The 27,638-nt window shown below is 42.2% G+C and overlaps 1 protein-coding gene across 2 annotated transcripts; it reads left to right on the forward strand.

The window, feature by feature from the left end:
* The first annotated feature begins 204 nt into the window (after positions 1 to 204).
* Positions 205 to 27,469, forward strand: myom1b (myomesin 1b). 2 transcript variants are annotated; one of them, XM_078291287.1, is made up of 37 exons: positions 205 to 350; positions 3,086 to 3,220; positions 3,348 to 3,522; positions 4,482 to 4,639; positions 4,883 to 4,975; positions 6,282 to 6,370; positions 7,428 to 7,469; positions 8,712 to 8,903; positions 9,370 to 9,531; positions 11,297 to 11,438; positions 12,074 to 12,273; positions 12,912 to 12,965; positions 13,104 to 13,228; positions 13,446 to 13,629; positions 13,719 to 13,893; positions 14,050 to 14,171; positions 16,319 to 16,804; positions 18,060 to 18,256; positions 18,360 to 18,486; positions 19,164 to 19,348; positions 19,445 to 19,559; positions 19,753 to 19,909; positions 20,007 to 20,113; positions 20,336 to 20,380; positions 20,465 to 20,601; positions 20,743 to 20,887; positions 21,757 to 21,816; positions 21,923 to 21,990; positions 22,098 to 22,211; positions 23,267 to 23,354; positions 23,442 to 23,480; positions 23,571 to 23,676; positions 24,051 to 24,214; positions 24,691 to 24,727; positions 25,054 to 25,076; positions 25,787 to 25,842; positions 26,337 to 27,469. In XM_078291287.1, exons 1-37 carry the CDS (start codon positions 205 to 207, stop codon positions 26,595 to 26,597), a joined length of 4,911 nt encoding a protein of 1,636 aa, XP_078147413.1. In that variant the 3' UTR covers positions 26,598 to 27,469. The 2 variants fall into 2 exon arrangements, with proteins under 2 accessions (XP_078147413.1, XP_071777576.1); XM_071921475.2 differs by having other exon boundaries at positions 8,742 to 8,903; positions 16,319 to 16,336.
* The last annotated feature ends 169 nt before the right edge of the window (positions 27,470 to 27,638 follow it).

Genomic DNA, 27,638 nt, shown 5'->3' on the forward strand with positions numbered 1-27,638 from the left:
AATGTATAAATTTGTAAATGCACCCAACTAAGGTCATGACCTATCAGAAACTCCATCTAGAGACTTTTATCCAGTGAAAATCATGGTGAACGTACATTATGCTAACATTCACTCCACCTGCTCTTGAACAGTAGCTAAGCAGAGAGACAGATAGGCAGGAAGACACTTGGAAACTCAGGGTTCGTACCAGGAGCGGCCTGCAGCATGTCGGGATCTATACCCTTCTACCAGAAGCACCACCGCCACTACGACCGTGGCTACCGCAGCAAGGAGGTGGAGTCTGCTATGAGCCAGTACCAGTCCAGCAGCAGCTATGCTGCTCGCAGCAGCAGATCCAGCAGCAGCAGGGGGTAAGGAGGAGGAGCAGGGGGGGATGTCCTGTAGCCCATCCCTCCATCCATCCACCCCTTTGTCACAGGAAAGCCCTGCTGCCCTCTTAACCCCATCACCTACTCCTTCTGATCAAGTTTACCCCTCCTTCATCTCCCTTGTTGGATTACTTCCCTGCCACTGTTTTGGAATCAGCTTTCCTGCACTGCTGCCTCATTGATCGGCCTCACCCAGTAACCATCCTCCCCCTCCTCTTTCTCTTTCACTTTGTTCACCCTTTCACACACACCTGTGGATTATTCCCCTTTACGCTGGCCAACCGTTTCTCTATAATTCCTTTTGAGACGGTGAAAAATAGCTTTGAAGCCTGCATGAAGCTCCTTGAAGCTCCTTGCATGTAGACTGATGCCTACTTGATGATGTTTACTTTTATGCATGTTAAACTTTTTTCTTTTAACACAACTCTCCCTAAATAACTAAAACAGTTACAGGGAAATACTGCTTTATTCCGTTTTTGGTCCAGTTGTTGCTCCTTTTTGGATGTTAGATAAGCTGTGAAGGAATTCACTGTTATATAATGGCATGTTTATGGTACAGACTGAAATAGACTATTGACCAGTCAGTTTCATGTTAGAGGAAATGTGAGAAGTGCCACAGTTTCTCTGCTCCACTTGAAAACCAAACCCCAGTCTTATGGATTCCATATTTTTGGAGTTTATTTGGCTATTGCTTGAGAACTTGATTGCTCCCCTTTATTTCCAGCGGCCATGGGGAGAGTTCTTGTTGTTTGCTATTGGTCCTTGTTGAATGAACTGATCAGTTGTCTAGTGTTTCTGTTGGACATACCAAATGTACAAATGAATGGATCAAAGGCGATTCAAGAAATGTAGTCATACAGCAGTTTATGTGCTTGTATGTGTGGTGAAATGCTTGAGTGATACATTCACAGTAGGTCCGAATGAGAACAAAGTTTTGTATTGGGAAGAAAAGCAAAAAAAATACATTAAGCATTCCTAGAAACGAGACCAAATGTGCAAATGGAATGAGTAGATCTAATTGGATGATGGTGTCCCTGACTCTGATGATGATGGATTTTCCATCCCTAGACTTTGGTGTGATAGAGTTTAGATTTTGGCAAGCAGGTGGTTTGTGTTGTGAGACAGATATGAAAGTGTGGTCATCTCTGTATGGAATTCCTGCCTGTAGGAAATTGTTCTCTCATAGCTATAGATAGCAAACCTACTACGTGTTCGGATGCAATTCACAGTGATGTAGGTTGAAGTCAGGCTCTTTGCATTATTGAATAATAATTTTATGATAATGTTGTGTTTTTATAAATTATGTCCACACAGTCTAGTAGCCTACTGTCATAATGTTGACTGGACTTTTCTACCATCATGTTTCTATTTCTTTGTCAGTCCATCTACATGTTTTAAGCTACAGTTTGTCATCAATTCAGATTCCCTGGTATTTGTAAGATTGGAACATACTAATATATATAGTTTTCCTATCCTGTAAATTGCAAAATGCCCAGTTTATGTTGAGGTTGTCTTTTAGAGACCCTGGCACATCTTTAAATACATTGGCCTTGACAGTGTGAACAGGTTAGAGGGCTTAGGTTTTAATAACACCATCTGATCTTGGCCTTTACAACTCATGGCCGCAGACTGCTGGACAGCGCACCAGTCGTAGAATCTGGAAAGAGGTGAGGAAGGGAGACTTACGATGTGATGATGATGAGATATCCTTGTTATCGTAAAAATATTACCATATGTATGCAGACTTTTCTATATTTCGTCAGTTATATCGATCAGATGGGAGGACCTTTGCTACATTTCTGTAGTGGTATTGAAGCCTCTTATATCATAATCCATCTTAATAAGAGTTTTTGCAGCCTTGCTCCTGGAATGAAAAGTGTCATTCTCAGAGGGAAGAGGGACAGCGACCCAGATAGATACGCTGTTCTGTCCAGAGGCAAAATTAGGGCAGTTGCCCCTTCACCCCCCTTGCCCCTGCCTCCTCATCAGCACCCTGTCACCTCACACCCTGACCCTCCCACCCACCCACCCCCAGGGCTACAGATAGTGTCAGCCTAACTCCAGAAAGACAGGCTGAGAGGGCTGACATTACTCCCAGTGTGGCGTCTGACCTAAAATCTATAATGAACAGACTGTAGATGTGAAAATGTAGAATATTTATCTTCAAAATAATGTGTTAATCTTACCCTGTTTAATGAAGGAGAACCTTTTGTTTCTTTTATTAGAGTGCAATTATCTTAACCATCCTGTTACTCCAATTGCTATCCTTTCCTCCATTTATTTTTAAGAGAGTGTGTTGAGAGGGACAGATATGGCTTTAGATAGTTGTAAATGGTATATTAGGGTTATCAAGTGCTATGTGAGTCATATGGACTTCTCTAAGGGTTGTGGCTCTGATGTGTGCCACAGTGCCTTTCCATCACATGTCAATCAATGTGTGGGTCTTTTGATGATAGAGTTTATTGCACCTTATGTTCAGTTATCCTTAGCACTGGCCACATCTTCTTCACCTCAGCTGGCTGGATTTTGGAGATGTAATTATTGTAGACATGTGTAAAAATGCATGTCATCAAATCTTAACCATCTACTTTCCCACTGAGCATTAATACACACCTCATCCACCCCTGACCATGGCTTTATCCCCACATCCTTGGTGTCATGTTATTAGTTGCACTGTCTGGCATGGTGCCAGGCTGACAGTATTCTGTATGTCTCAGACTTAAAGCGTCTTCGTACTCTGGGCTGGAGGAGAGCAGACTGAGCCCTGTGCCCAAGAGAGCCAAGCCAACTTACTTGGCTGTGGATAAAGAGAACCAAATCATCGGCTACGTAGTGCCTATCTTCAGGGGCAGGTAATGAACTCTTCACCGTATAAAACTGGAACTCCAAGAATGCTTTGCTACGTCTTGAAGTTGTTTCGATTTTAATGCTATACCTTACTCCCCGCCTACATACCCCGCTCTGCTCCCTAACCCCTAGTCAAGAGTTTGCCACTGGATTTTCGAATACAGAGGAAGCGAGAGTGAAGGAGTCCGCTGCTTACATGGCCCGCAGAAATCTGTTCACCAGTGGGTTGGAGATGGAGAGGTCAGAGCAGACCTCCAGGAAGGTGGCCATGCGCGAGTCGGCCGAACGCATCACCCTGAGCAAAAGGGTCAGTGGGGGGGAACTGTAGCTGCTTCGAGATCACACTGCAAGGCGTTCTCTTTTATGACATCGTGGATGACTGTTTATTATTTGACATCATAGACAAGATTATTCACTCTTGTTACAGAGTCTAGTTTTTCCTCCTCATAGATGATAGAAGTGTTCTTTTACCACAGTGAGAATTCTGTGCGACAAGGAATATGCATCAAAAAATAGATTATTCTCCTTTATGACATCACACATTGGCTTGTGTTACTTGTTACATCACAATGAGGAACTTCCTTCTTTGAAATTTATTATTAGGCTATTTAACTCTATCATGTGATATGGCAGAGTGACATAATTAAGCCAAAGAATCATTCATCTTTGTAATAGTGGTAAGGAATACTAAGTGGCTCACAAGTGGCTTTTTCCACTACTCCATCCACAGGGGGGTTATTTATGTCCCTGGGTGATTATGTCAAGGAATACCCTGCCCATTCATTAAGAATCATCAAAGCCACAGTGACCCCATCACTGTATTTAACCTGTCCCCACTCTGCCAAAGAGCCTTGCCACTGGGTGATAAATTCCTCAGGAGATCGTGTTTCTTGAGACACAGAGCAGCAGTGTCCCCAGGGTGTTGTCATATTATGTGTTGAGAGTTACTGGATGCACTGGATGGTGCTTCAAGCCCATAGCTATTCATGGGACATAATCAACAACACACACACAATCATAACACGTGTCACACTGGAAAGTGCATACAGCTTGCATGTGTAAAATAAAAAACAAATGATATTTAGGGACTCACTACTCAACCTATGCTTGTAAGAGCTCTGTTTTTGCTTCCAGCATGCATTGTGAATTCTTGATGAAATTACAGGGGATTTTTTGAATGTTTTTGTTACGGGTTTACAGTTTATGGTTGGAAAATGTACAGGTGTTGTGGCTGTTTTAAATGCTAAATGACTGCACTGTCTTTAGATCCATGAGAACGAGGAACACCACAAGCGCATGAACGAGGATAGCCTGATGCACGCCCCGGAGTTTGTGATTAAGCCTCGCTCCCACACCGTGTGGGAGAAGCAGTGTGTGCGGCTGCATTGCACCGTCACTGGCTGGCCCGACCCACGGGTCGTCTGGTAGGTCACACACACACACACACACACACACACACACACACACACACACACACACGCAGTAATGTTCCCACAGACTGTCCTTTCTTTCTCTCATTTTCCTAAACATCCTGCTTATTCCTTTGGGCTCCATTTCGTTTTCATGGCTTTTATATTTTTTCTTCTTAATTCTGTTTCATCCTTTTCAAAGTTCTTTCTGCTTCCCTTGGTCTGTCTTCTTTCATGTTTTCTGCTTCCCACAACAAGGTACAAAAACAATGTGTCAATTGACCCCCTTGCCCACCCGGGCAAGTATAAGCTCGAGAGCAGCTACAACGTGCACTCACTGGAGATTAACAGGTAGGTAGCTACTGTCCACAGTGCTCAAACCACATTGAAATGACTAATAGAGTCCCCAGATAAATCCTTCTCAAAAAAGCTGCTGTCATCTCGTGCCATAGTTTAACATCCATATGATGTCACCATCTTAAAGGCTTTCATGTATGGAGTTTAAGTAGTCCAAAATTTCTCAAGCATGCAGAAATAATCTCATTAGTGAAATTAAACCTGAAGGGGCGGAGTCAAAGAACCACCAGTTTTTTGGAGTGCAAATTAGCTAACTGGCAAACATGAATGGCAAAGAAGGAACTCTCGAAATATAAATATAAAAGCCAGGTGAAAATATAAATGGCAAAGGCTTCTTTTTTTCAGCCATTCATCATGGCATTCATGATCTTGGAAGGTCAGCAGCTAGCTAACTAGCTTACCTAGATAGCTATAGGCTAGTATGTCTAGTTTGAAGTTGGAAGGTCTGCTAGGCTAACTAGCTATCCTACATATCTAACCTAGATCTTAGAACGGCTAGATTGCATTTTTTTCAGTTAGCAGTAAGAGTGCTAGGCTTCATAATATTAGCTATCTCCTCTCTTACCCTTTGCCTTTTTCACTGGGCTTCAGTCATGTTACTTAGCCAGAAAGACTGTGGTTCTTTGGCTCCGCCCACTGAGGTTTAACTCAATGGATTTCTGCCTCCAAAACAGCTCTGACTCTGAGAAATGTTTGCATAAGTAAAACTCCAATCTTCATGTGTGGCATGAGAGATGTTGACATCTACAGTGATGCATGTCTTGGACAAATATGCCCATGTCCCTGCCTGACTTGCTCAGACAGACACTCGAAGCCTGTGGTGAGTTAGTCAAGAGACCCAACCCATTTCTCAGCTTTCCACAGATAACAAAGAGGATGTCTAAAGATAGGCTTGAGCACAGAATTTGCTGGAGATAGTGAGCTGCTCTCATGGTTTGTTTTTTGACCACTTCAACAAGGAAAACTCAAGTGCCTCACAACCACAAAGGTAGAATATGCTAGCAGGAGTCTGATTGCTGGTGTCATTACTGTATGCAGTGCAAACACCAGTAACTTTCATGTAGCGAGAGACTCACAGCACCTGACGCAAATGACATCATCGGTGGTGTCTATTTATTGCCAGAGTATTCCTGGCCAGGGGTTATGGAACGCTTTACAGTCGGGGCTCACATAGTTGGTATTATTTACATGGCTGAGAGGGCCGAGGGTGAGGTGGGGGCAGGGAACTGTACACGTGAATCCTTAAGAGAGAGAGTGTGCACGTCCTGGACATTGATCACCTGATGCTCTCCTCTTTCAGATGTGATTTTGATGACACAGCACAGTATCGTGCCTCTGCCATGAACTCCAAGGGAGAGCTGTCTGCGTTCGCCTCCATCGTTGTTAAGAGTAGGTTTCACCAAGTCTCAACACCGTTACTTTCATTACACCTTTCTGCACAACGGCACCCAACGTTTCAAGTGCACAAACCTGAGGGTGACAAGTGTCGAAACATTGGGTGTTGTGCACTGGTTCTGCAATAAACATGACTTATAAAATATCAGCATTAACTGTCTTTCTGCATGTATGTCTCTATGTGATCTATTTTTTTATTTGGAAAGCAGTGCACTGCAAACATCTATAGCTAGTGTAAGATATGCATATTAGATACACCATATCTATAACAGTATATTGCTGGCAGTGCCAAGAAGTGGATAACTGGTTAAAGCTGCACTAGACAAGATTTTCATTTAAAAATGCACCTGTTTTATCAGCCTAAATCACAAAGTGGGGATGCAGTGTAGAAGAACGTCCCATCCCCCCTAATTAAGACCCTGTAGATTTGCCCTTTAAATGAAATTCTGATATCGGGTATGGACACTTCTCCGCCCACAGGCAGTGATAAATTGAAACTTAAGAGCGAAATACAAACTGTCCCCTAAACAGCAGTGAACAGCGCTCTGTCCAGAGAAAGCTGGACTCACCAACGTTAGATCTTTTCCCTCTCTCATCCCTTTGGTATAAAGTGATAACAGAGCGGCCAGTTGGCAAACATGAGTGTGCAGTTTACTGACATCATGTTACAGGATTTCTGGGTACTGAAGTTTCAGATATTTCAAACAGTTACCTCTCACTGCCATTTGGAGCCACCATCGTGTGAAGCTGCCTAGTGTAGCTTTAAAGTTTGACCAGTTAATACTTTATCTTTGATTGTGATAAGTCTTAACACTAGGAGCCAGACAAACACTGTCAAGTCATAAGAACCATGTTAATCAGAGGCCTACTTTATTATGTAAATCCAGGTTGTGTGAAATGTGACACCTATAACTTTATATCCACAGTTAATCCCTCATCATTTTGGGCAAAGACATTTTGTAAATATAATCCAATGCAGCTCCTAAATCCATCATTATTAAATTATAACACTAACAAATGTATTAATAACAACTGATTCTATTCATTTTAGGATTCAAAGGTGAAATTGATGAGTCCCTCCCTTCACCTAGACGTAAGTGTGAATTTATGTTTGTATTTATATCTTATTGTATGTGTATTATTGAGTATGTAATTTTATAATTATTTATTTATTTGTCATTGTCAGAATTACTTGTATATTATTAACATTACCCATACTGGGCCGTGGATGATTCCTCATCCATGATTGAGCACAGTGGTGAGTGGGGTGGGGAGGGGTGAGCGGGGTGGGGGGGTGGAAGGGTGGTGGGGGTGAGCGGGGTGGGAGGGCAATGGCTGCTACTGCACTAACAACTGTTTTGTTTCTTTGATGCTGCTGCGGCAATGCAGGGGCCAGTTGTCAAGGTAACAGGGCCACAGGAATCGGGTTTGAGTGAAGTTTTGGTGAACTTGGTGTATTCACTGACTCTGTGTCCTGCATGGCCAGTCTTGTGTGTCTGTTTAGAAATTTAGAGTTAACAATATGCTCTGGATCTGTGAGACTTTAAGTAATTGCTCTGGAAAAATCTACAGATTTTTCAGCGTCTACATTTTGTTTGAAGATCAGTAGTCAGTTTGCTTAAACGATGTTGCAAGTATGCAATGTTGTGTGAGTATGTGCTCATATAGTGTAGGTAGATTTCTTGAACTAATGAATAGTGTCTGCCTTACTGAATAGAGCCTTGGAAGTAGAAGCTATTGGTAAATAGATGTGAACTGTTTTTTACAAAGTAGATTTTTGATTTTAGAATCAAAAGTGATTTTGTTTGATCTCAGCTACATTGCTGTTGATTCTGTTATTGCAGTGCACCTGTAAATGATGAATGACGCCATAAGTACCCTAACCACACTTTTACATTCATCTGCAACTAATTGTGTGATTGAAATGATGTGGTATGAGGTTTCTTTACACATGTCCATTGTGCTTCACTGTTTCGTGCATAACAGCAAGCTGCCCAATTTCCTCTAGTTCTTTTTGTGAACACTGGAGTTCAGAGTCACTCTTTTGGTCTGTATGGTGTATCTGTGTTGTTGTCCCTTGTCCTTTATACATCTTTATACTTATTTCTCTTTGTACATCTGTCTTTTTTGATCTAGCATATTGTACATGGGTTTTTTTCTGAATTTTGGGCACTTTAAATGACTACTGAATGTGATAATTCTGTCACTTGTCTCACAGTCTAATGTTTTGTCCCTTTGATATGAAATACAGTCATCCCACTTGTCTGAATTTACGACGCTCGGTCCTGTGCGAGTGCAAACTGTTGCATGACATTCAACATGACACCAGTCCGAGCTCTGACTCTGCTTTCCCTCTGCCTTGTAGATGGCCTGGTGTCTGAGTATGGCATCACCTTCCAGACTCACATCGTTGATAAGTTTGGCGTGTCGTTTGGAAGGGAGGGTGAGACCATGAGCCTGGGCTGTACGGTCATCATCTATCCCGCCCTGCACCGCTACCAGCCAGAGGTCCAGTGGTACAGAGACGGTGGGTAGAGCTGACTGGAACAGGAGGAATGCTGTGAAATAGCGCTGGACGTTTTCTTGGCTCAATTTTCAAAGCCCATCCGAGCTTGTCATCTGTATGAAGCATTAGGCCACCGATCCATCCTTCTCCACTGTATGAGTCTCACTCGCTGCTGACAGGCACAACACATTGAAATATAATCTCATTACCCTGGCACTCGTGATGATGTGGATATTTAGCCTATGATTCATCTGATTTGTACTGCATATATACACGCTTTTGGTTATTAAAATGTTTCTTGCACATTGGGACAACTGCAACTCCAAAAAAGTATGAACTTTCATAAAATCAGTGCAGTTATTTTGTATAAACTGTGATTTTTACATCTCACTACCCAGTATATTGTATCTGTCCATAGAGGGGATACCATGATTTCTGCAGGTAATTGTGCTCATATTCACTGACCCACCTTCTTTCTGTCTTCCAGATGTTCTGCTGACTGCCTCCAAGTGGAACCACATGCACTGGAGTGGAGACAGAGCCACGCTGACCCTCACACACCTCAACAAGGAGGACGAGGGGCTCTACACCCTACGTGTCATCACCAAGTCCGGATATGAAACCTACTCTGCGTATGTCTTTGTCAGAGGTGGGATGCCTTCTCTAAATGCTAACTAACTCAGGCAAAGTGAAGGCTGTCTATCATATGTTTCTGTGCTTTCATGTCATTAGAAGTTACACTGAATCTCTTCAGTTCCTCCCTAGTTTACATAAGAGGGATTATAGCTTGTGTAAAGGTGGCTACTATACAAGATGTACAATATCTCATTTACAAGGCTACAGTTTTATTGTTCATGTGCAGATGGTTTCCATTCCCCTGGCTTGTGATCTGTGTGGCATGCGATCAGATGTTGATCAAGGTCAAAGTCACAAAGGCGCTTCCTCTGACACCAGATGGCAACACCAGATTCAATAGTCAAAGTGTTTGAATGTGAGTGTGTGTTTTTAAATAGGATGTTTCCAGTAGAGACCCGGCAGTGTGGCAACTCCCTGGCATCAGTTGGAATAACGTGGAAAAAGTGCTCAGTGAAGCTTATCTGTTCGTCTCTTCATATTATTGCTGCCTGCACAGATGATCTGACCTTTACAGCTGCAGGTTCTACAGAGGAGCCATGTGTTGAGCGCATGTTGAGTGTGAACACGCAAGAAAATAGACTTCGTTCCCTTGGCAGGGCTCAGGGTCGCCCAGTAAAGGAAAGGCCAGGTACAGCTGGGTCTCCAGGATGGGAAGCTATCTGAGCCTGGACGGACCTGGGCTATTCTCAGAGGGCCGAGCTATGGAATGAGTTTGGCTGTGAACGCAGATAGATACTGCAAATATCTGCTTCAAGGAGAAACAATAGCCTGCTCAGTTTCCTTCTACGCATTAGAGTCTCTCCACTCCTCTCTCTGGTTCCCTCTCTGTCCCAGCTCTCTGCTCAAAGTCTCTTTCCTTCTCTCTCAGTATGATATTCTCCCTCTCTTTCAGATGGAAATAACACTTTCAAAGATCAATCAAAGATCTATTTTGTATTAAAAAAATAGTTTTCAGAATATTAAGTCTATTGTGATAAATTCCATTTGTGAGTAATCAGCAGTGTAAAATGTGAACATTCGGTGAACTTGCTCAATCAAGAGTTTGTCTCCTGTTTCTTTTGTGTGACTGCAGGGGTTTATGTCCTATAAGTTCTCTTGAAAGGTGTGAAGATCAATTATTTAGATTACTTGCTTATCTAGATGGCGGTTGAGTTTTGTCAATCAACTATTAAAACCAGAAAAAGCTCCTGTTTTGCCACTTGTTGACCTGTTTGATTAAAAAAACTATTTTATTGACTATTTTGAGAAATAAGATGACTAGACGTTTATGTTTGTAAATACTATCTCAAACCACATAGATTTTACATGCTCATTGTCACATTGTAAGTTTACATACTTAGTACTGATACGACCCTTGAGAGTGCCATAACCTTTGCTAAGAGCCCCGGCTTTACCCGCAGACTGTGTTGTGTTTCTTTAAGAGTCACCTCTCTGCTCCTCTTTCACTCCGGGGCGGGCTACTGCTAATTCTGTCCCCCTGCCACTGATTGCTGGGGGCTTGTGTTTAACTTGAAGACCTGCAACATTCCTGGCATCAGGCTCTGGAGCTGCACAGTGCAGAAAGGGGCACAGCTCAGTTTAAAACCAAACTAATATAGTTACAACCTCAGGTGAAAGGTAAATAAATATGAAATATCCAATGACAGGAATGCTGATTATAGGCTTCTGTTTGGTTATCTGTGTGTAAGAAAAAGAATGACAAAGAGAATTACACAGGCAGACAATATGTATATAGTAAGTGTTGGTAATACTGATGGTGTTGTTTCTGTGTGTGTTAGATGCGGATGCTGAGGTGGAAGGGGCTCCAGGTGCCCCTCTGGATGTGCGCTGTCTGGATGCCAATAAGGATTACGTCATTGTCACTTGGAAGCAGCCAGCGATCGATCGAGGCAGCTCCATCCTGGGATACTTTGTGGACAGGTCAGTCATTGTGTCGCTGCCTGTTTCTCCTGTTTCCAATACTGCTATACACAGAAAATCACTTAAAGTAATGATCTGTGACATTTTCATTTTCTGTTTTGCTAGTCTGCTATTTTGCTAGTGATTGTACCTATGGCCTGTTCATGAAACCTTTTACATTTGCTGTTCTAAACACCTAGTAGTGGGTAGGTCTTACCAAGGAAGTGATGCGTTTTATGTTTTCGGTTTGTATGGAATAAACAGAAGAAGAATTGGGCAGTTAGTATGAGCAGTGATAGCCACCATGGCTGAACAGACAAAGAAAAAAGTGGCACCTACAGAAACTCAAACTTCCTTAACAGAAAATCCAAGGAAAAAGACGTCACAGTACTGGACACACTGTTTGATTGACAGGTGATCTCTGGGAAAAGCGGTGCAGAAACATCACAACAATGATGGCTTGGCACCAAAGATGTTGCCAAAATAAAATAAGATGAAAATAAAAACAAAATATTAATCTCTCTCTGTGCTAAATCCTCTCCCTCATACAGCAGCACAACTCCACTTATTCTTGGCCCCACAACAGCAGTTATTTGGGGAAATATATTATTAAATCATTGCTTCAACATGTATGACTTATTTTAATCTGTGTTCAGATGTGAGGTTGGAACCACCCACTGGATGCAGTGCAATGACACGCCAGTCAAGTTTGCCCGTTTCCCTGTGACGGGCCTGGTGGAGGGCCGCTCCTACACCTTCCGTGTGCGTGCCGTCAACAAGAGTGGCATGAGCTATCCGTCCCGCGCCTCCGAACCCGTGGCTGCCATGGACCCAGCCGACCGCGCCCGCATGAGAGGTACTGTAGGCTGGGCATCTGTCCTTATGTCTGGTGAACACCACACTACATACACCCTGCACTACCCCGACATATTGGGCCAATATTCGGATAACGGCCTGTCATGTCATCCACTGCCGACATGATGGAGGTTCCTCCCTGACCAAAGCTACATAAAAACAGACAGTAAAAACAGCAATGAAATTCTAATTTCTTTGGACATTTAAATGTCCAAAGAAATTAGAATTTCACTGCTGTTTATTTAGTTGTTCAATAATGTTTTGTAAATAAGTTCTTCATTTAAAGGTAGTAATCTCTCCCAGAATCTTTCTGCCATTAAATCAGTGGGGTGAAGCCTGCCTTAAAGAGCTGCTGACCCTGAAAGAATTTCATCAATATGGCTTTCAGTGGAGAGTTTTAGTGTCCGATGATGGTCTAAATGCTGTTTCAGAGTTTTTGATATGAAAATGGACATATTTAAAGATACTGAATATTGGAGCAAAATCTGTCTATTGACAGCTTTTACACAAAAATATTGGTTTTGGTATCAGCCTTCAAAAAGTGAAATTATAAAGTTTTAATGATAATCTGTAGATATTACAAATGGCTCATATTGGTAACTTTTATATCCTGCACTCATATCACCTCCTTGTTGTCAGGTACCTCTGCTCCCTGGACTGGCCAAATCATTGTCACAGAGGAGGAGCCTGCAGGTAGGAACTCCCATGTATAATACTGTTATCATATATATCACCCCCAGCATTTCCCTGTAACTGGCTCCATATGGATCACCATGGTAAGCTGCTGTGTTGAGGGTCTTACTCCTTGATGTGTCTCTTGTGGCCCGTCAGAGGGCGTGGTTCCTGGCCAGCCCCGTGAGCTGGAGGTGACAGAGGCAACCAAGAACTATGTGGTGCTGAGCTGGAAGCCACCCTGTGAGAAAGGCCTTGAAGGCATCATGTACTACGTGGAAAAGGTAAATTATATCTTCTTAACATCAACATGCTTATATTTTAAAGGAAAAATCCATTCTAAAACACAGCTATTGGCAATGTACCTTACATTTCTGGGTCTATTTTGTTGTTTGGCGGTATATTTTTCTTATTCCTGCAGATAACTGGCTAATAAAAACTATTACATGCAAATATATCTATGGTGGATGACTCTTTGACTCTTCCCTCCTTGTGTTTCAGTGTGTCTCCGGCACAGACAGCTGGCAGAGGGTGAACACAGAGATCCCAGTCAAGTCTCCTCGCTTTGCTCTGTTTGACCTCGCCGAGGGGAAATCCTACAGCTTCCGCGTCCGCTGCTGCAACTCTGCTGGTGTCGGCGAGCCTTCAGCCCCCACTGAGGCCACCACTGTCGGCGACAAGCTCGGTGAGAAGGCGCACACACACACACACACACACACACACATACAAATACATCACTACCAGCAGCTCAGTTTTCTGTCTTCTGGTCCACAGATATCCCATCTGCCCCGGGTCGTGTTGTTCCTACTAGAAACACAAACACATCAGTGGTTGTGTCTTGGGAAGCATCCCGCGATGCCAAAGAGCTGGTGGGATACTACATTGAGGGCAGCATCGTGAGCAGCAATGTCTGGGAGCCATGCAACAACAAGCCTGTCAATGGCACCAGGTAAAGAAATACTTCAATCCTTACTGATAGTTACATAGGCCTATTTTACAGGCACTACCCTCTGTATCAACATCATTACGACTGCAACTAAAAGTTACAAATTCAAAGTTGTGAGTGTGTCATGTTCTCTGTAAGTGCTAAATCCTCTGTTTTCAGGTTCATCTGCCACGGTCTGGTGACAGGAGAGAGCTACGTGTTCAGGGTGAGGGCGGTGAACGCCGCTGGGCTCAGCCAGTGTTCCCAGGAGTCTGAGCCTGTGGAGGTGAAGGCTGCTATTGGTGAGTAAGATGGAGGCGTCAGACGTCCCTATACAGGAAGCTAGGAGTGATACTGAGATAGGATACTGTTTTTATATTCAGGTTTATGGCTTAAAGGAAAAATCCACCCTAAAACACTTATTAAAAAACAGATATTGGTGATGTACCTTGCATTTCTGGGTCCACTTTGTTGTTAGTGTGTGTAATTTTTCTTTTTTATTCCTGTCAATAATGGGTCAGACATAGACAACGTGACATCATGTTGAGATATTCCCAGTTTCCAGACATATTATCATTTTGCACCGACGTTCAACAATCTTACACGGAGAAATCCATCTTAGAGGATGTAGAGATAATTTCTCCACTGACAGTAGCCTCAATAGACCAGAATGCAATGCAGCTACAAGACATGTTGCATTTTGCGTTAGGGGAGCAGCTCTCAAATTTTCTCTTGCTCTTACGCTATTGCTATTGCTCTCTCCACCTACACATAAAACACACAGATGAAATGCAACAAGTTCAGGTGAGTTCTCTGGGGGTTGACGAAAGGCATTCTGGGAAATGTAGTAAATCACTGGAGGAGGCAGGTTGAGGGATAGTGGGTACACCAAGAAAATAAATTACAGCACTTCATCACAAAATAACTCCTGGAATGCATTGAACATCACAAATTGATGATAAATGTAATAGTATCCGAGGGTGGACTTCTCCTTTAAAGTAAGGCAAAATTTTTGGAAGGATTGATCTCTTGTTAGCCTGTATCATTATGTATCATCACTCTTTACTGGGTATTTTCTCATATTTTGTAGGCCTCTTTTTCTGTCTTTTGAGACATGTCTTCAACTCTTTACATCATCAGCATCTATACTTCCACACGTTCTCTTCCATGGTTCCACTATGTCACCCTGTCACGTTATTCTGCACTGCCGTGTGCCCCCCCGCCCCCCCCCCACCCACACCCTGTCCAGCCACACCTCTCTCCCCCACCCCCCTGCACAGCCTGAGGCGGGGTCAGGGTCAGGACTTGTAGACTTCCTCTAATTTGGGTCAGTGCGATCCAACTCAGCGGTCGTTACAAACCAGCCCACCTTGCGTTCCACTGTCACACGCACACCCCCCCCCCCCCCCCATTTCCCTCACCTATCCTGGGCACGAGACGTGTCGGCAACCCCACCTGGTGTTAAAGGTACCCCCCCCCCCCCACACGCACACCTCCCCCAGCCCACCTGCACCTTTAATCTGCATTGCGTTTGTCTATCTCAACCTTTCATCTGGGAGCTCTAACTTGGCAGTGGTGTTGCTCTGTTCAATATCTCACTAATTTGAATGAATACACTCATATATATGAATATTGTCTTGAATAATATTAATTAATTATCTAATTTGAGTTGAATGAAAGAAGCAGATGCTACACAACACAGACCCATAACACTGAAATCATAAGCATACTGAAGCATACTGTACAAAACAGAACAATGCTACTGTTAATATTTGTCAGAGATGCATGGTCTTCTCTCACTTCTGCATTATGACATCACTCATTCATTGGCCAGCTTTGTGCTGAGCGGCATGCTCTGTTTTCCCTTATGAAACACACTTAGTAACAATGCCAATGTATTTCTCTGCACAGTCGCTTACAAGCAGCATTATTGACTCTTGTCTCTCAGGAAATGCATTAATAAATACAATTGCTACTGTGTTAAATTACAAAGAATAGAATGCATTCAGGCTTGGGAAAGTTCTGGTGTATCCTAAAAACTTGTACTTGTAACTTAGAGGTGATGAAATCCATTGGCATCATTACTAAAGTTCAGTGTTTTTTTTCATAAAGGGTTGGCGCAAAGCCTGCACTCCCACACTCATTGGCTGTCCGACTTCACACGCCTGCGCTTTCTCATAATCCCAAATGGCGCCTACTAGCCTCCTCACACGGATGTCACTTGTTGGTCATCTTGTCTTCATTTTTCACACCCAGTCAGATGAAGACATTTTGCTGAATTTGATTGCAGGTTGATATGCAGAATAATGTTTTCTGTTCTTCTCTTTCTGCCTGTCTCTCCTTCTTAGTCTCTGAATGTGATTCAGAATTGAGCTGTTTTTGTGAATGAATCCTCTGCCTGTTCTAAATAAAAAACGGCTCTTTTGCTTTTCTCTGCTAACTCCTGTAGGGGGCGGTATTCCTCATGGTGTGTTGCCGGAGATGGGGCCGGGGGGTAACGTGGGCGGACTAACCGAGCACAGGCCACGCTGGACGGGCACGCATGAAACTGTCCAGTCCCCCCCTGACACTATGCCAAAGCGCAAAGCTCAGGCTGACACTGAACCCGGGGCAGGGGCCGGGGCCAGGGCCGGGGCCGGGGCCGCTAGCTCAGGCCGCTCCGAGCCCGTAACCATGGAGGGTAAAAACAAGGGGGGCAAGAGAGGCAGTGTGACCTGGGCCCCTAACCTGGCGAAAGACCTGTGCTCAGAGTCTGTGTCAGGCTCAGTTTCTGACTCACTTACTGACATAGTCCCAGACGCGCACTTAGCCCGTGTCCCAGCCACTGGTGAGGTTAAGGATCAGGCTGTAGCTGCAGCCAGTGATCCTGCGATTGGGCAAACATGTAAGTTCTCTGCTAACCGGGAGAGAGAGAGGCCCAGGAGAGACTCGGCAGGTGAGCACTGGACAGAGATACCAACTCGAAATAAAACAAATCAAATACATTGACCATTTTTTCCCCAATTAGGAGGCACATTCTGTTTTGAAAAGACATTTCCTACCCAACCTATACAATTTAGAAAGAGGGAAAATTTCCCATGTCATATCAGTTAAGCGAGGTTCTACTTTCACATTCACAGGAAAATGACATAAAATATACAATACACAGTAGGTGAAGTGCTCTACTGGTAGGCCTGTTTTCCAAAGGTAAGTCACTGTGAAACACCAGCTAACTGAGGTTTAACTCAACACAGTCACGTCTTCCAGATATTTTGCTGGCCTTCACTGTCACAAGGCTGCGTCCCACACACAAACTAACACAAGGCCTCGCTGCTGAGGCTTTGTGTTGGTCACCCTTCAACTGGCTCCTTAGGACCCACCATCACTTTGGGCGCTCGGAGCACATTAACACACATAGAAGTATGACATGCAGGAGCCAGCCAATCACAGCCTGTCCTTGAAAAGTGGGTCATCCAACCAAAGCAAAGAACTGGACACTTGTGACCTGAGACCTTTTTGGTAGCGTACTGTGAACTTCTTGTGACGCCTCCCTCTCGGATCCTCTGACCAACCCCCTTCCCCTAAATAGGGGAGGATATCAAGTACACGTGACTATTTGTGTATGACAGGCCAATTTATTATCACTATGTAACACTATCCTCCCTTTGGACAGAGCTCTCCCTCACAATCACCTCTTTAGACCGGTCCCAGAAATCACTGTGTCCTTTATTCTCACCACTTTGGATCCTGCATAATATATAACCATTTGTTTTATACTTTATGATTAATGGCTCTTAATAAAACAGCCTAACATAAAAGGTTAAAGGTGCAATTGCAATATTCTGTTACAGAGTATTTGGCTACACATTATTACCTTTAAAATGAATAATTCACAATAATGTATGGCTGTGGTCAGGTGTGTAAAGAAATTAGTAGTGTGGCCAATTCTTGCTGTAAAAGAAAAAGTTGTCAGTAATGGAACACTGAAGCTCAACAGTATCTACAAAGCTACAGCACACAAACTCCTGAAATACAATATTATAGGATTCATTGATTAATTGATTAGGGCAGCTTGGGGGGGTCTAGTAGTTAGAGAGACCCAGGTTCAAGCCCCAAAAGTACCACATCATTATAATGCTTCAGTTTCCCATTATTTCATAGTTTCCCTGCTGAGACAGTGTGATGCTAATTTGAGTTCTCTGCTACCTCAGCATCCCCTACACCCCCCTATGGTATCACTGTTTTGGAGTGTGTGCGCGACGCCATGGTGCTGGCATGGAAGCAGCCCACCTTCGCCGGTGGTGCCGACATCACCGGCTACTTTGTGGATTACCGTGAGGTCATTGACGGAGTCCCGAGGAAGTGGCACGAGGCCAACATCAAGTCTGTCAGTGAGAGGGCCTACAGAGTGAGTTGACACCCTCTTTAACCCAAATCTACAGTTTATCTCTTCAACATTTAAGGTAAAAAAAAGGGTTTTCTTGTCTTCATGCCTGCCTCTGTCCCTGCAGGTGTCTGACCTGAAGGAGAACAGGAAGTACCAGTTCCAGGTGCGAGCTGCCAACATGGCGGGTGTCGGCATCCCGTCGCTGCCCAGTGACACCTTCCTGTGTGAGGAGTGGACCATCGCTGTGCCAGGTGGGGCAATACCAGTCTGTGTATTGTCTTTAATGAACTGTAACCAATTAAGAACATGTTTTCATAAACTACAAGGAATATTTAGTATTGTAGACGAAAACTCAGGACGAGAGAGTGGCAGTTTGACAGGTTTGGGAGCCAAGGAACTCAAAATCTGGATGATTGCACAGTTTTATGGTGTTGAATATTCATGATTATGTTAATACAGATAGAATATAATAATAGCTATTGGTCAAAAAGTATAAGGTCATATGAACAACCAATGATAATTGTAGTTCTAGCAGAGATGCGTAATAAGAGGTGACTGCCTTCTTCTACAAGACAACAAGTTATTATTTTGTCAAGGCCACTTGGTCAATGTTATCTATGAGATTTGCACATTGTAGGCTCACAGTTCTGTGGGAAACACACAAGATGTTACTTTAGACTTTAATCTTATAATGGTGAAGCAGATTCAGTATTCTTGAGTTTTAGGCGGTGTAAATATGGGTCAAAGGTTACATATTAAGTGAGCATAGGAATGTTGCTTAGTATAGGTACTTTCCCATTTCTTCCTCAACAGTATATTAGCAAAATGTGACTATTGATCTGCAATGTTAGCATTTATCATGATGTCCATGTGCATTTCTATTGTGTTTCTGACCATCTGCTTTCTCTCTCTCGCTGATGGACCGCAGGACCTCCTCATGATCTGCAGATCACAGAGGTGCGCAGCAGCTCCCTGGTGTTGCTATGGAAACCACCTGTGTACCAGGGCCGCGACAAAGTCAATGGGTTCTACGTTGACATCAAGGAAGCGGATGCAGTGGAGGAGGCATGGAGAGGAGTCAACGACAAGGCTACTGACAAGACCTTCCTCAAGGTCGCTGTCCCCGCAAGTCCTCACACTGAGATGCTGAGTAACACATTTTCCCCTGATGTGTCATGTCATTTTAAGTTGTTGTCTTTCATTTTACAGATTAAGGCTCTGCAGGAGGGAGAGACGTATGTGTTCCGTGTTCGTGCTCAGAATAAAGCCGGTGTCGGAAGAGCCTCTGATCCCACAGAGCCAACGCTGGCTCTGACCAAACCTGGTGGGAAAAGAGTCTGGATAAATTCATGATTGTGATGATGATTATTATTGGTAGTTGTAGTAGGAGTAGGAGTAGGGGTTTTTAATATTGTTATTCTTATTAATTCTCAGTCATGTGTACAGATCCAGTGGCTTGCAGATTCATGCAGTATGCCTTTATTTAAAGCCTTAACCCGACCTTCTTTGGGTCTCAGGCACCAAGGAGATAGTTGTGGATGTTGACGACGACGGTGTGATTTCCCTGAACTTCGAGTGCTGTGACCTGACCCCAGACTCCAAATTTGTGTGGTCAAAGAATTACGAGGAAATCACAGAGTCATCCCGCATGACTCTAGAGATCAAGGGAAACAAGTGAGGCGACATTAGTTTTATTAAGTTGAGACTCTTTAATCGACACGCCGCTGCTCAGCATTCTGATCACTCTGATGTTATTGTGCTTTCCCTGCAGGTCCAAAGCCATTTTCAAAAATCCTGGGGAGGATGACATTGGGATTTACTCATGCCTTGTCACCCACACTGATGGTGCTTCCTCCAGCTACACTCTCTCAGAGGAGGGTAGGTTGCGCTGTCTGTTGACAGTTTTGTAGCCTATTTCTTACAAAATGGTGACATTTTTGAGGAAGCAATTCAGTGTGTTTATAAAATATTTAACAACGAATGACAGATTCTTCACAAAATGGATGTATAAACTTTGTAAAAAAAACAATGACTTCAACTTTTACTTATTGACCTGGTGATTTCTATTTACTTATTTATTTCTCTTCCAATCTTTTACAGAGTTGAAAAGGCTGCTGGAGATCAGTCATGACCACAAATTCCCCAGTGAGTGTCTGCACATTGCATGTCATCACTGCTGTCTTTGGACTGTTTCTTTGAACTTGCTCTCACTCTTTCACTCCCTCTCAGTTATTCCCCTGAAGACGGAGCTGGCTGTGGAGCTGCAGGAGAAAGGCAGAGTTCGCTTCTGGCTGCAGGCAGAGAAGATCTCCGCTAACGGCAAAGTCGAATATGTGTTCAATGACAATGTTATCTCTCAGGGAGAGGTCAGTCAGGACGAAAGATCCTAAATCATTTGTATTCATAATGTACTTATCTAAGTAATGTGGGTTTTTTTGTCACTCAGTGATGTTTTTGAGGAACATAAGATGAGGCTGAAGGGTTTATGTGTTGTCTTTGTTTTGCAGAAATACAAGATGAACTTTGACAAGAACACAGGTGTGATTGAGATGATCATGGAGTCTCTGACTCCAGCGGATGAAGGCACCTTCACCTTCCAGCTGCAGGATGGGAAAGCTACCAACCAGTCCAGCTTGGTACTGATTGGGGATGGTAAGTTCAGCTACACAAACACATCCTCCGCCCCTCACTGTCGCATCACGACGCCAAGCTTGAGTGATAACCATAGAGAACATTCAAGTGTAATGTTTGTAAAATTGACATGAACATGCCAAACCTGACTAGAGATGCTGAATTATGTTTTGAAATGAATGATAATTTTCACATAGTCATACTGCAAATTAGAGTTACACTAATATATTGATATTGGCCATTTGTTAAAGATCGGATATCGGCCAGTCATATGGTCCACTGCTGATATGACCTCAGCTGCATAAAAGTAGTTTTTAAAACGAAATTTTATTTTCTGTGCACATTTTATTTATTCATTTCATTGTTCAATAATGTTTTTTGTAAACAAATTATTCATTTAAGTGTACTAATGTGTCCCAGAGTTTCCCTGTCACTGAATAGTTGCGGTGGAGCTGCTAACCCCCCTAGTACCAGTTTCAGTGGAGAGTTTTAGTGTCTCATGGTCTAAATGCTGTTTCAGAGGCTTTTTCACCTTGACAAGAATACAATTATGGGGGAACATGCCTAATACTTGTATTTTTTTGGCATGGAAATGGAAACATGTAAAGAGATTAAATATTGGCACAAGATATCAGCAATTGGCAGCTTTAATACAAAAATGTTGGTATCGTATCAGCCTTCCAAAACCCATTTCTCTGTAACCATGCTATGTAGTAATGAGTTATTGGTGAACACTAGGGGGCAGTAAAAGTATTGTAGCCACATTGCAATATAGCATTCCATTACAAATCCAAGTTAGCAAATAATTTGATGGCAGCCAAGTATCACAAAGTCAAATTAGTTTCATGCCATCATAGCTGAATATTCTCACTTATATGTTTTATCTGCAGTGTTCAAGGAGCTGCAGAAGGAGTCAGAGTTCCAGAGGAAAGAATGGTTCAGAAAGCAAGGTACTGGACTCTCAGTGGCATTTATTGCCATTAAGACATGACTTTGTATTGTATATTTTGATTGTTTAAAGTACTGAGATCTTTATGACTGCCATGTTTGTTACAGGACCTCACTTTGTCGAGTACTTGGGGTACGAGGTGACCCCAGAGTGCTGCGTTATTCTGAAATGCAAGGTGAGACTGAGTTGTAGGGATGTTTCATGCCGTGCCGTTGTGATGAAATACTATATATATGTCTTATAATTCTGTAACACACCCTCTGCTCTATTGCTTTTCTTAAGGTTGGCAACATTAAGAAGGAGACTGTTGCGCTGTGGTACAAAGATGGACGGGAGATCAAGGCAGATGAGCATCTCGGCTTCACAGAGGGAGTGCTGAAGCTGGAGATTGCTCAGGTGAGGGGATGAGGGAGAGAGGGGGAGGGACGGAAACCTGTGTGAATTTGTGTATATACTTGTATATTTTTGTATTGTATAATTGTCACTGTGAATTCATGTGCATATATTACTGTAAACTGTGGCGTCATATTACACATCTCTGTTTATGTCCATATCCCAAAAAAATATATGGGTTCTTCACATATCATGGGCATCTCTCCCTTGACTCTTTGGTCCACAAGATACGTTGTTGGTGTGAGTTGAAGTGGAAAATGACAAATGAGGAGTGGAAAATGAAGTGGAAGTGGAAAATGACCTTAAGGAGTTGTTAAAACGTTTATATTTTCCTCATTTCACCAGCGAAAGAGGGTTTATTCCTTTACAACATTGGATGCTTTAATCATCAATACCATTAACAACAATTCATTTATTTTTAAATAAATGTAACTTATCATATTATATTATATTAACAATGCCATATACTACACATAATTAAATCAATTCACACCTGATTTTTCGCCACAATAACACTATCTGTCTGTAACTCTTCTGTTGTCCTCTTTTCTGTTTTAATCTCTTCTTTTTTCTCAAGTGTCATCTTAATCCTCTCTTTTCCATTCTGTATCTCAAAGTCACTGTCATCCCACTGTACTGTCCCTAACTGTGTGTCAGAGTGGCGTAGTGTGACATGCTTGCCTACCAGGTGTAGCATATAAACATGTCACATATGTCCCATTTCAGCGCGGCTCCCCTGCAGCCGCTGGCGCAGACGGAGCAGACAAAGCCGACGACATAATCTGGAGAAGACTTAAAGTTGGGATCAGTTATCTGTTGTCACCATAAGTGATGGGCCAGCGGCCATATTTCTGGTTTTTGCCGTTTTGCCTGAGAATGCTTTTATTTGTCTGTCTGTTGGCTTTTTTGCTTTCGTGTCGTATATTTGTGTGTCCTGCAGCACCCGTAGCAGGAGAGAAAAGCTTGCCTTTTCAGTTGAATACAAATCATATTCCTTTACTAAATGGTAGTAATGTTTGGTGCTGGTTGTGACTGTGTAATGTTATTCTCTCCTCTAGATTTCCAAGAAAGATGCTGGTGTGTATGAGATCGTTCTGAAGGATGACAGAGGACAGGACACTTCCAAGTTGAATTTGACAGATCAAGGTAAGCTTGCAGAGACACACACAGATCCAATTACCTTCATGAATATAACAAATTTATTACTGATGATCACATTTTGCTCTTTTCCAGGTTTCAAAGACTTGATGAATGAAGTCTTCAGTGTTATCGGTAAGAATAAAAACTCGTAAGTAGATTCTTCTTGATTTTCTCTCATATCCAAAGTGAATATTTGAATCGCCTCTCTCTGGTTTATTCCAGCCAATTCCTCAACTCCACTGAAGATCACAAGCACAGATCAAGGCATCCGACTCTACACCTTTGTCAGCTACTATAACGACTTACTCCAAGTGACCTGGCACTACAAGTGTGTTCTCTGTACATTAATATGTGTGTGTGCGTGTGTGGGGAAATTAACTAGTTACATCTACTCTTATTACTGTACTTGAGTAGATTTTTTTAGAGTAATGCTCCTTTTTCAACAGTTTTTGACATCAATTTGTGTACTTTTACTTACACTTCACTTTTACTGAGTAAGTTTTATTTTTAGGTGTGAAAGTAGTGAAAATTAGTTCTGGCATTTACACTAATTCTGGGCCTTTTGAGCAAGATTTAACTGAAGTAGCACTACTTTCACTTGAGTGAGTTAGTCCAGTACTCCTTCCACAGGTAATCCTCACACATGTAGCAGGAGCAAGCCAACATGTTCCTATGTTCCTGTTTGTATTGTCTTTCTGACAGGGATTCAGCCATTGCCTTCTCTGACCGTATAAAGAGTGGAGTGGTGGGAGAGCAGCTGTGGCTGCAGATCTCGGAGCCCACAGAGAAAGACATGGGCAAATACGCCATTGAGTTCAACGATGGAAAGGGAGGTCTGCGCAGGACTGTGGAGCTGGCTGGTCAAGGTGAGACCGCCAACATGTTTGAAACGCCTCACTCAGCTGCAATGACTGCATACTTTTGGCTGTATAGTTATATATTTAGACCTATTTATACTCTGGAACCCAGTGAAATAGTCTCTAGTTCTGTATGTTTCTGTTTATTCTTTTTTTGCCTGTTGTTAGCATCCCATCAATGCGTCAGTCTGGTTCCAGGTTCATACTGTAGAGATTAGAGACCTATATCTTAAATTTCTATTTTTATTTTTTATATACTCTTACGTTTTATATGCTTATACTTATATACCACTTCCTTTATATTCTACCTCAAAAAGAGACCTATTCCCTTTTAAATTTTGCATATACTACTTTTTTTTTTATATATATAATTTTGTGTTTGTGTTTTGTCTTGATGTTTAATGTAACCTACTTGTGACTTACTTGATCAGTAAAACTAAGTCTGATTCTGATTCTGATTCTTACAATCTATTTTTGTTTTGCAGCATTTGATGATGCTTTTGCAGAATTCCAGAGACTCAAGTAAGTTACTTCCTGGATGACTTTTACATTTAAAAGATAGCTTTCATATTATTAGCTTTCTGTAGCCATAACCCAAGCATTCATAATAACCCAACCTCATGCATTTTAAATATATCAGTGTTCCACATCAGTTCTTATCTCAGCATTGTATTACTGTCCCAAACGGACTGGGTATTTTCTCTAAGCATTCATACAGACATCTCTTACTGTTTCCCTGGTTTGAGGAAGTACATGAAGAAGTAGGAATGCAGAGTAAGCCTTAAATTTAACCTCAGACTCTCAGCACTTTTAATGTAATTTGTTGTTCCCTCTTTTTCCCTCACCAGAGCCGCTGCTATTGCAGAGAGAAGTAAGTAAGATTGTGTTGTGTTGTGGCTCAGTTCTTTGTGTTTGGCACTTCTGGCCTGAATTCTTTCTGTCTCTGACTGGTGTAGATATTGAACAACAGGAAGACCAGTCCTTATACTGTTTACATTATAATAGACCAGTGCCAATAGTCTCAGTCAAAAAACTAAAATGCAACTAGTCCAGCATATAGCAGCAAGGCTTTTATCTTTAACTAAAATAGATCATATAAGAGATCATATAACCCCCATTCTAGCCAACATTGGCTTCCAGTTGATTTTAGAATCAATTTTAAGTTTTTATCAATTACTCTTAAAGCAATAAATGGCTTAGCCCCAGTTTATATAGTGGAGCTTTTATGTCCCTATGTACAAATCTGTAGTCTTAGATCTGCAGACAAATCCCTCTTCACTGTTCCCAAGACTAAAAGGTGATCGAAATCTGTATCTTCTTTTAAGACACTAAAAAACTGAAAACTCATTTTTATAAACTTGCTTTTAATTCTAATGTGATGATTTTGTAATTTTGTTGATTTGTTTGTTTGTCTCTTTTTGTTGTTACTTATTTCTTTCTGCCGTGTTTGCATTTGCTGCATTTCTTTTTTGCTGCTGTTTTATTCTATGCAAAGCACTTTGTAACTTTGTTTCTAAAAGTGCTGAACAAATATAGTTTATTATTTATTGCTATTATTAAAGTTACTGCTGTTTCTTTCAGACCGTGCTCGAGTAGCAGGGGGCCTGCCTGATGTGGTCACCATCCAGGAGGGCAAGGTACACTGTTTTAGCTTTAGATTATGTGGCTTAGAATGAGCATGGACCTTAGGCAATACAGTAATAGTTCCTCGAGCAAGACACTGAACCCCGACCTGCTCATTCATGTTGACAGTCACTTTGCATAGGAGTGTTGTCTAAATGTCTAAATGTGGTTACTGTATATTATTATTAGGGATGGGATGATATGCTTATCTCCCGATACGATTCGATACACAATATTGGGGTTCACGATTCGATACAATTACGATACGATGTAATAAATAAAAGTTCAAAGACAACAAAGTATGACTGTGCAGAATTATGTTTATTTCTGAGACACAAATCTTTCTAGAAACGTCATTACAAAGAATAAAATGTAGCTAATATCGCAATTCATTTTTCTGTCCCAAGATACGTATTGTCACGTTTTTGTTTTGCAATATATTGAATTTCAATATATTGCCCCATCCCTAATTATTACGGGTGTGTGTTGCGTGTTTTCCTCTCCTCAGGCCCTCAATCTCACCTGCAACATTTCGGGCGACCCAGTGCCAGAAGTCACCTGGCTGAAGAACGACAGGGAGATGACGTCCGACGACCACTACATCCTGAAGTTCGCGTCGGGCAAGTTTGCCAGCTTTACCATCACCACCGTGAACACGTCGGACTCTGGCAAGTACAGCATCCTGGTGAAGAACAAGTACGGCACAGAGAGCGGGGACTTCACCGTAAGTGTCTTCATCCCCCAAGAGGAGGGCGGCAAGAAAAAATAAAAGCGGTCCAAATCTTGACGTAAATATGTATAAAAAACAAAAACATTGGAAGCAAAAAAAAAAAAACAGAAAAAGTCTTGAGGATGTGTTAGATGTTTTGCGTAGAATATACACTAACTCTAGTGGTGCTGTACAATCTGAACGTGAAATGTCCAAAGGTTCAGAGAGAAATCCAAGGTGTGGTTAAGAGTTGTAATTTCAAAAACACAAAAGAAAATGTATGTACACCATTGGTCCAATAATATCAAATCTCCTGTTAGCTAAACGTAATGAGGTATTTGTGACATTATGCCCACCCAAAAGTGTTATTAATGCAATTTTTAGTTTTTGTTTATGTGAAGTTCAAATGTGGCATGCAGAGTTTGCTGCAGAAGAAGAACTGAAACATTAATTGCCCTGAGAAAGTACAAGGTAATACTGTAGGTCATGCTGTGTTGATAGAAAGAGAAACTAATATAAGTCGAGGGAGAGAAATGGATTCGGTATTACTGTAATGTGCCATTTGAATGGATTCTACTTACTGTTTATTGATTGTTCCATTCTCTTCACAATCACTTTGAATGTAGTGATTATGATGTCACCTCCATTGTCTTTTTGTGTTTTGAATGTGTCACCCCACTGTCGTTTAGTCGTTATTATAGATGTTGGTCACCATCACTGTTATTTACCATTGTTATGACGTCCCCTTCATTGTCATTCATTAATGATTATGCTGTCACCTTCACTCTCATTTCAGTGGTGATTATGATGCCACGCCCATTGCAATTTATTTATGATTTTGAGATCACTGTTAATACCAGTCAGTAGTGATTACTGCATCACTTCCTTTGCCCCCTGTTTCTTGATAAGACTAATAAAAAAAGAGCATGTACTCCCCCACCTCCTCCTCTTGAGTTGTTTCACTTTGTTTTGAACCCTCTACCCTTCACTCCTTTTTACTATTCACTCTCGTTTCAGTTGTCTCTTCCCTTTTTCACTCCCAGTCACGTGTTCGATTTCTGTAGACTGGACTGCCGAAGACCAACCGTCAGCATGGAGACG

This window comes from Centroberyx gerrardi, chromosome 22 (genome assembly GCF_048128805.1).
Source record: "Centroberyx gerrardi isolate f3 chromosome 22, fCenGer3.hap1.cur.20231027, whole genome shotgun sequence".
NCBI lineage: Eukaryota > Metazoa > Chordata > Actinopteri > Beryciformes > Berycidae > Centroberyx > Centroberyx gerrardi.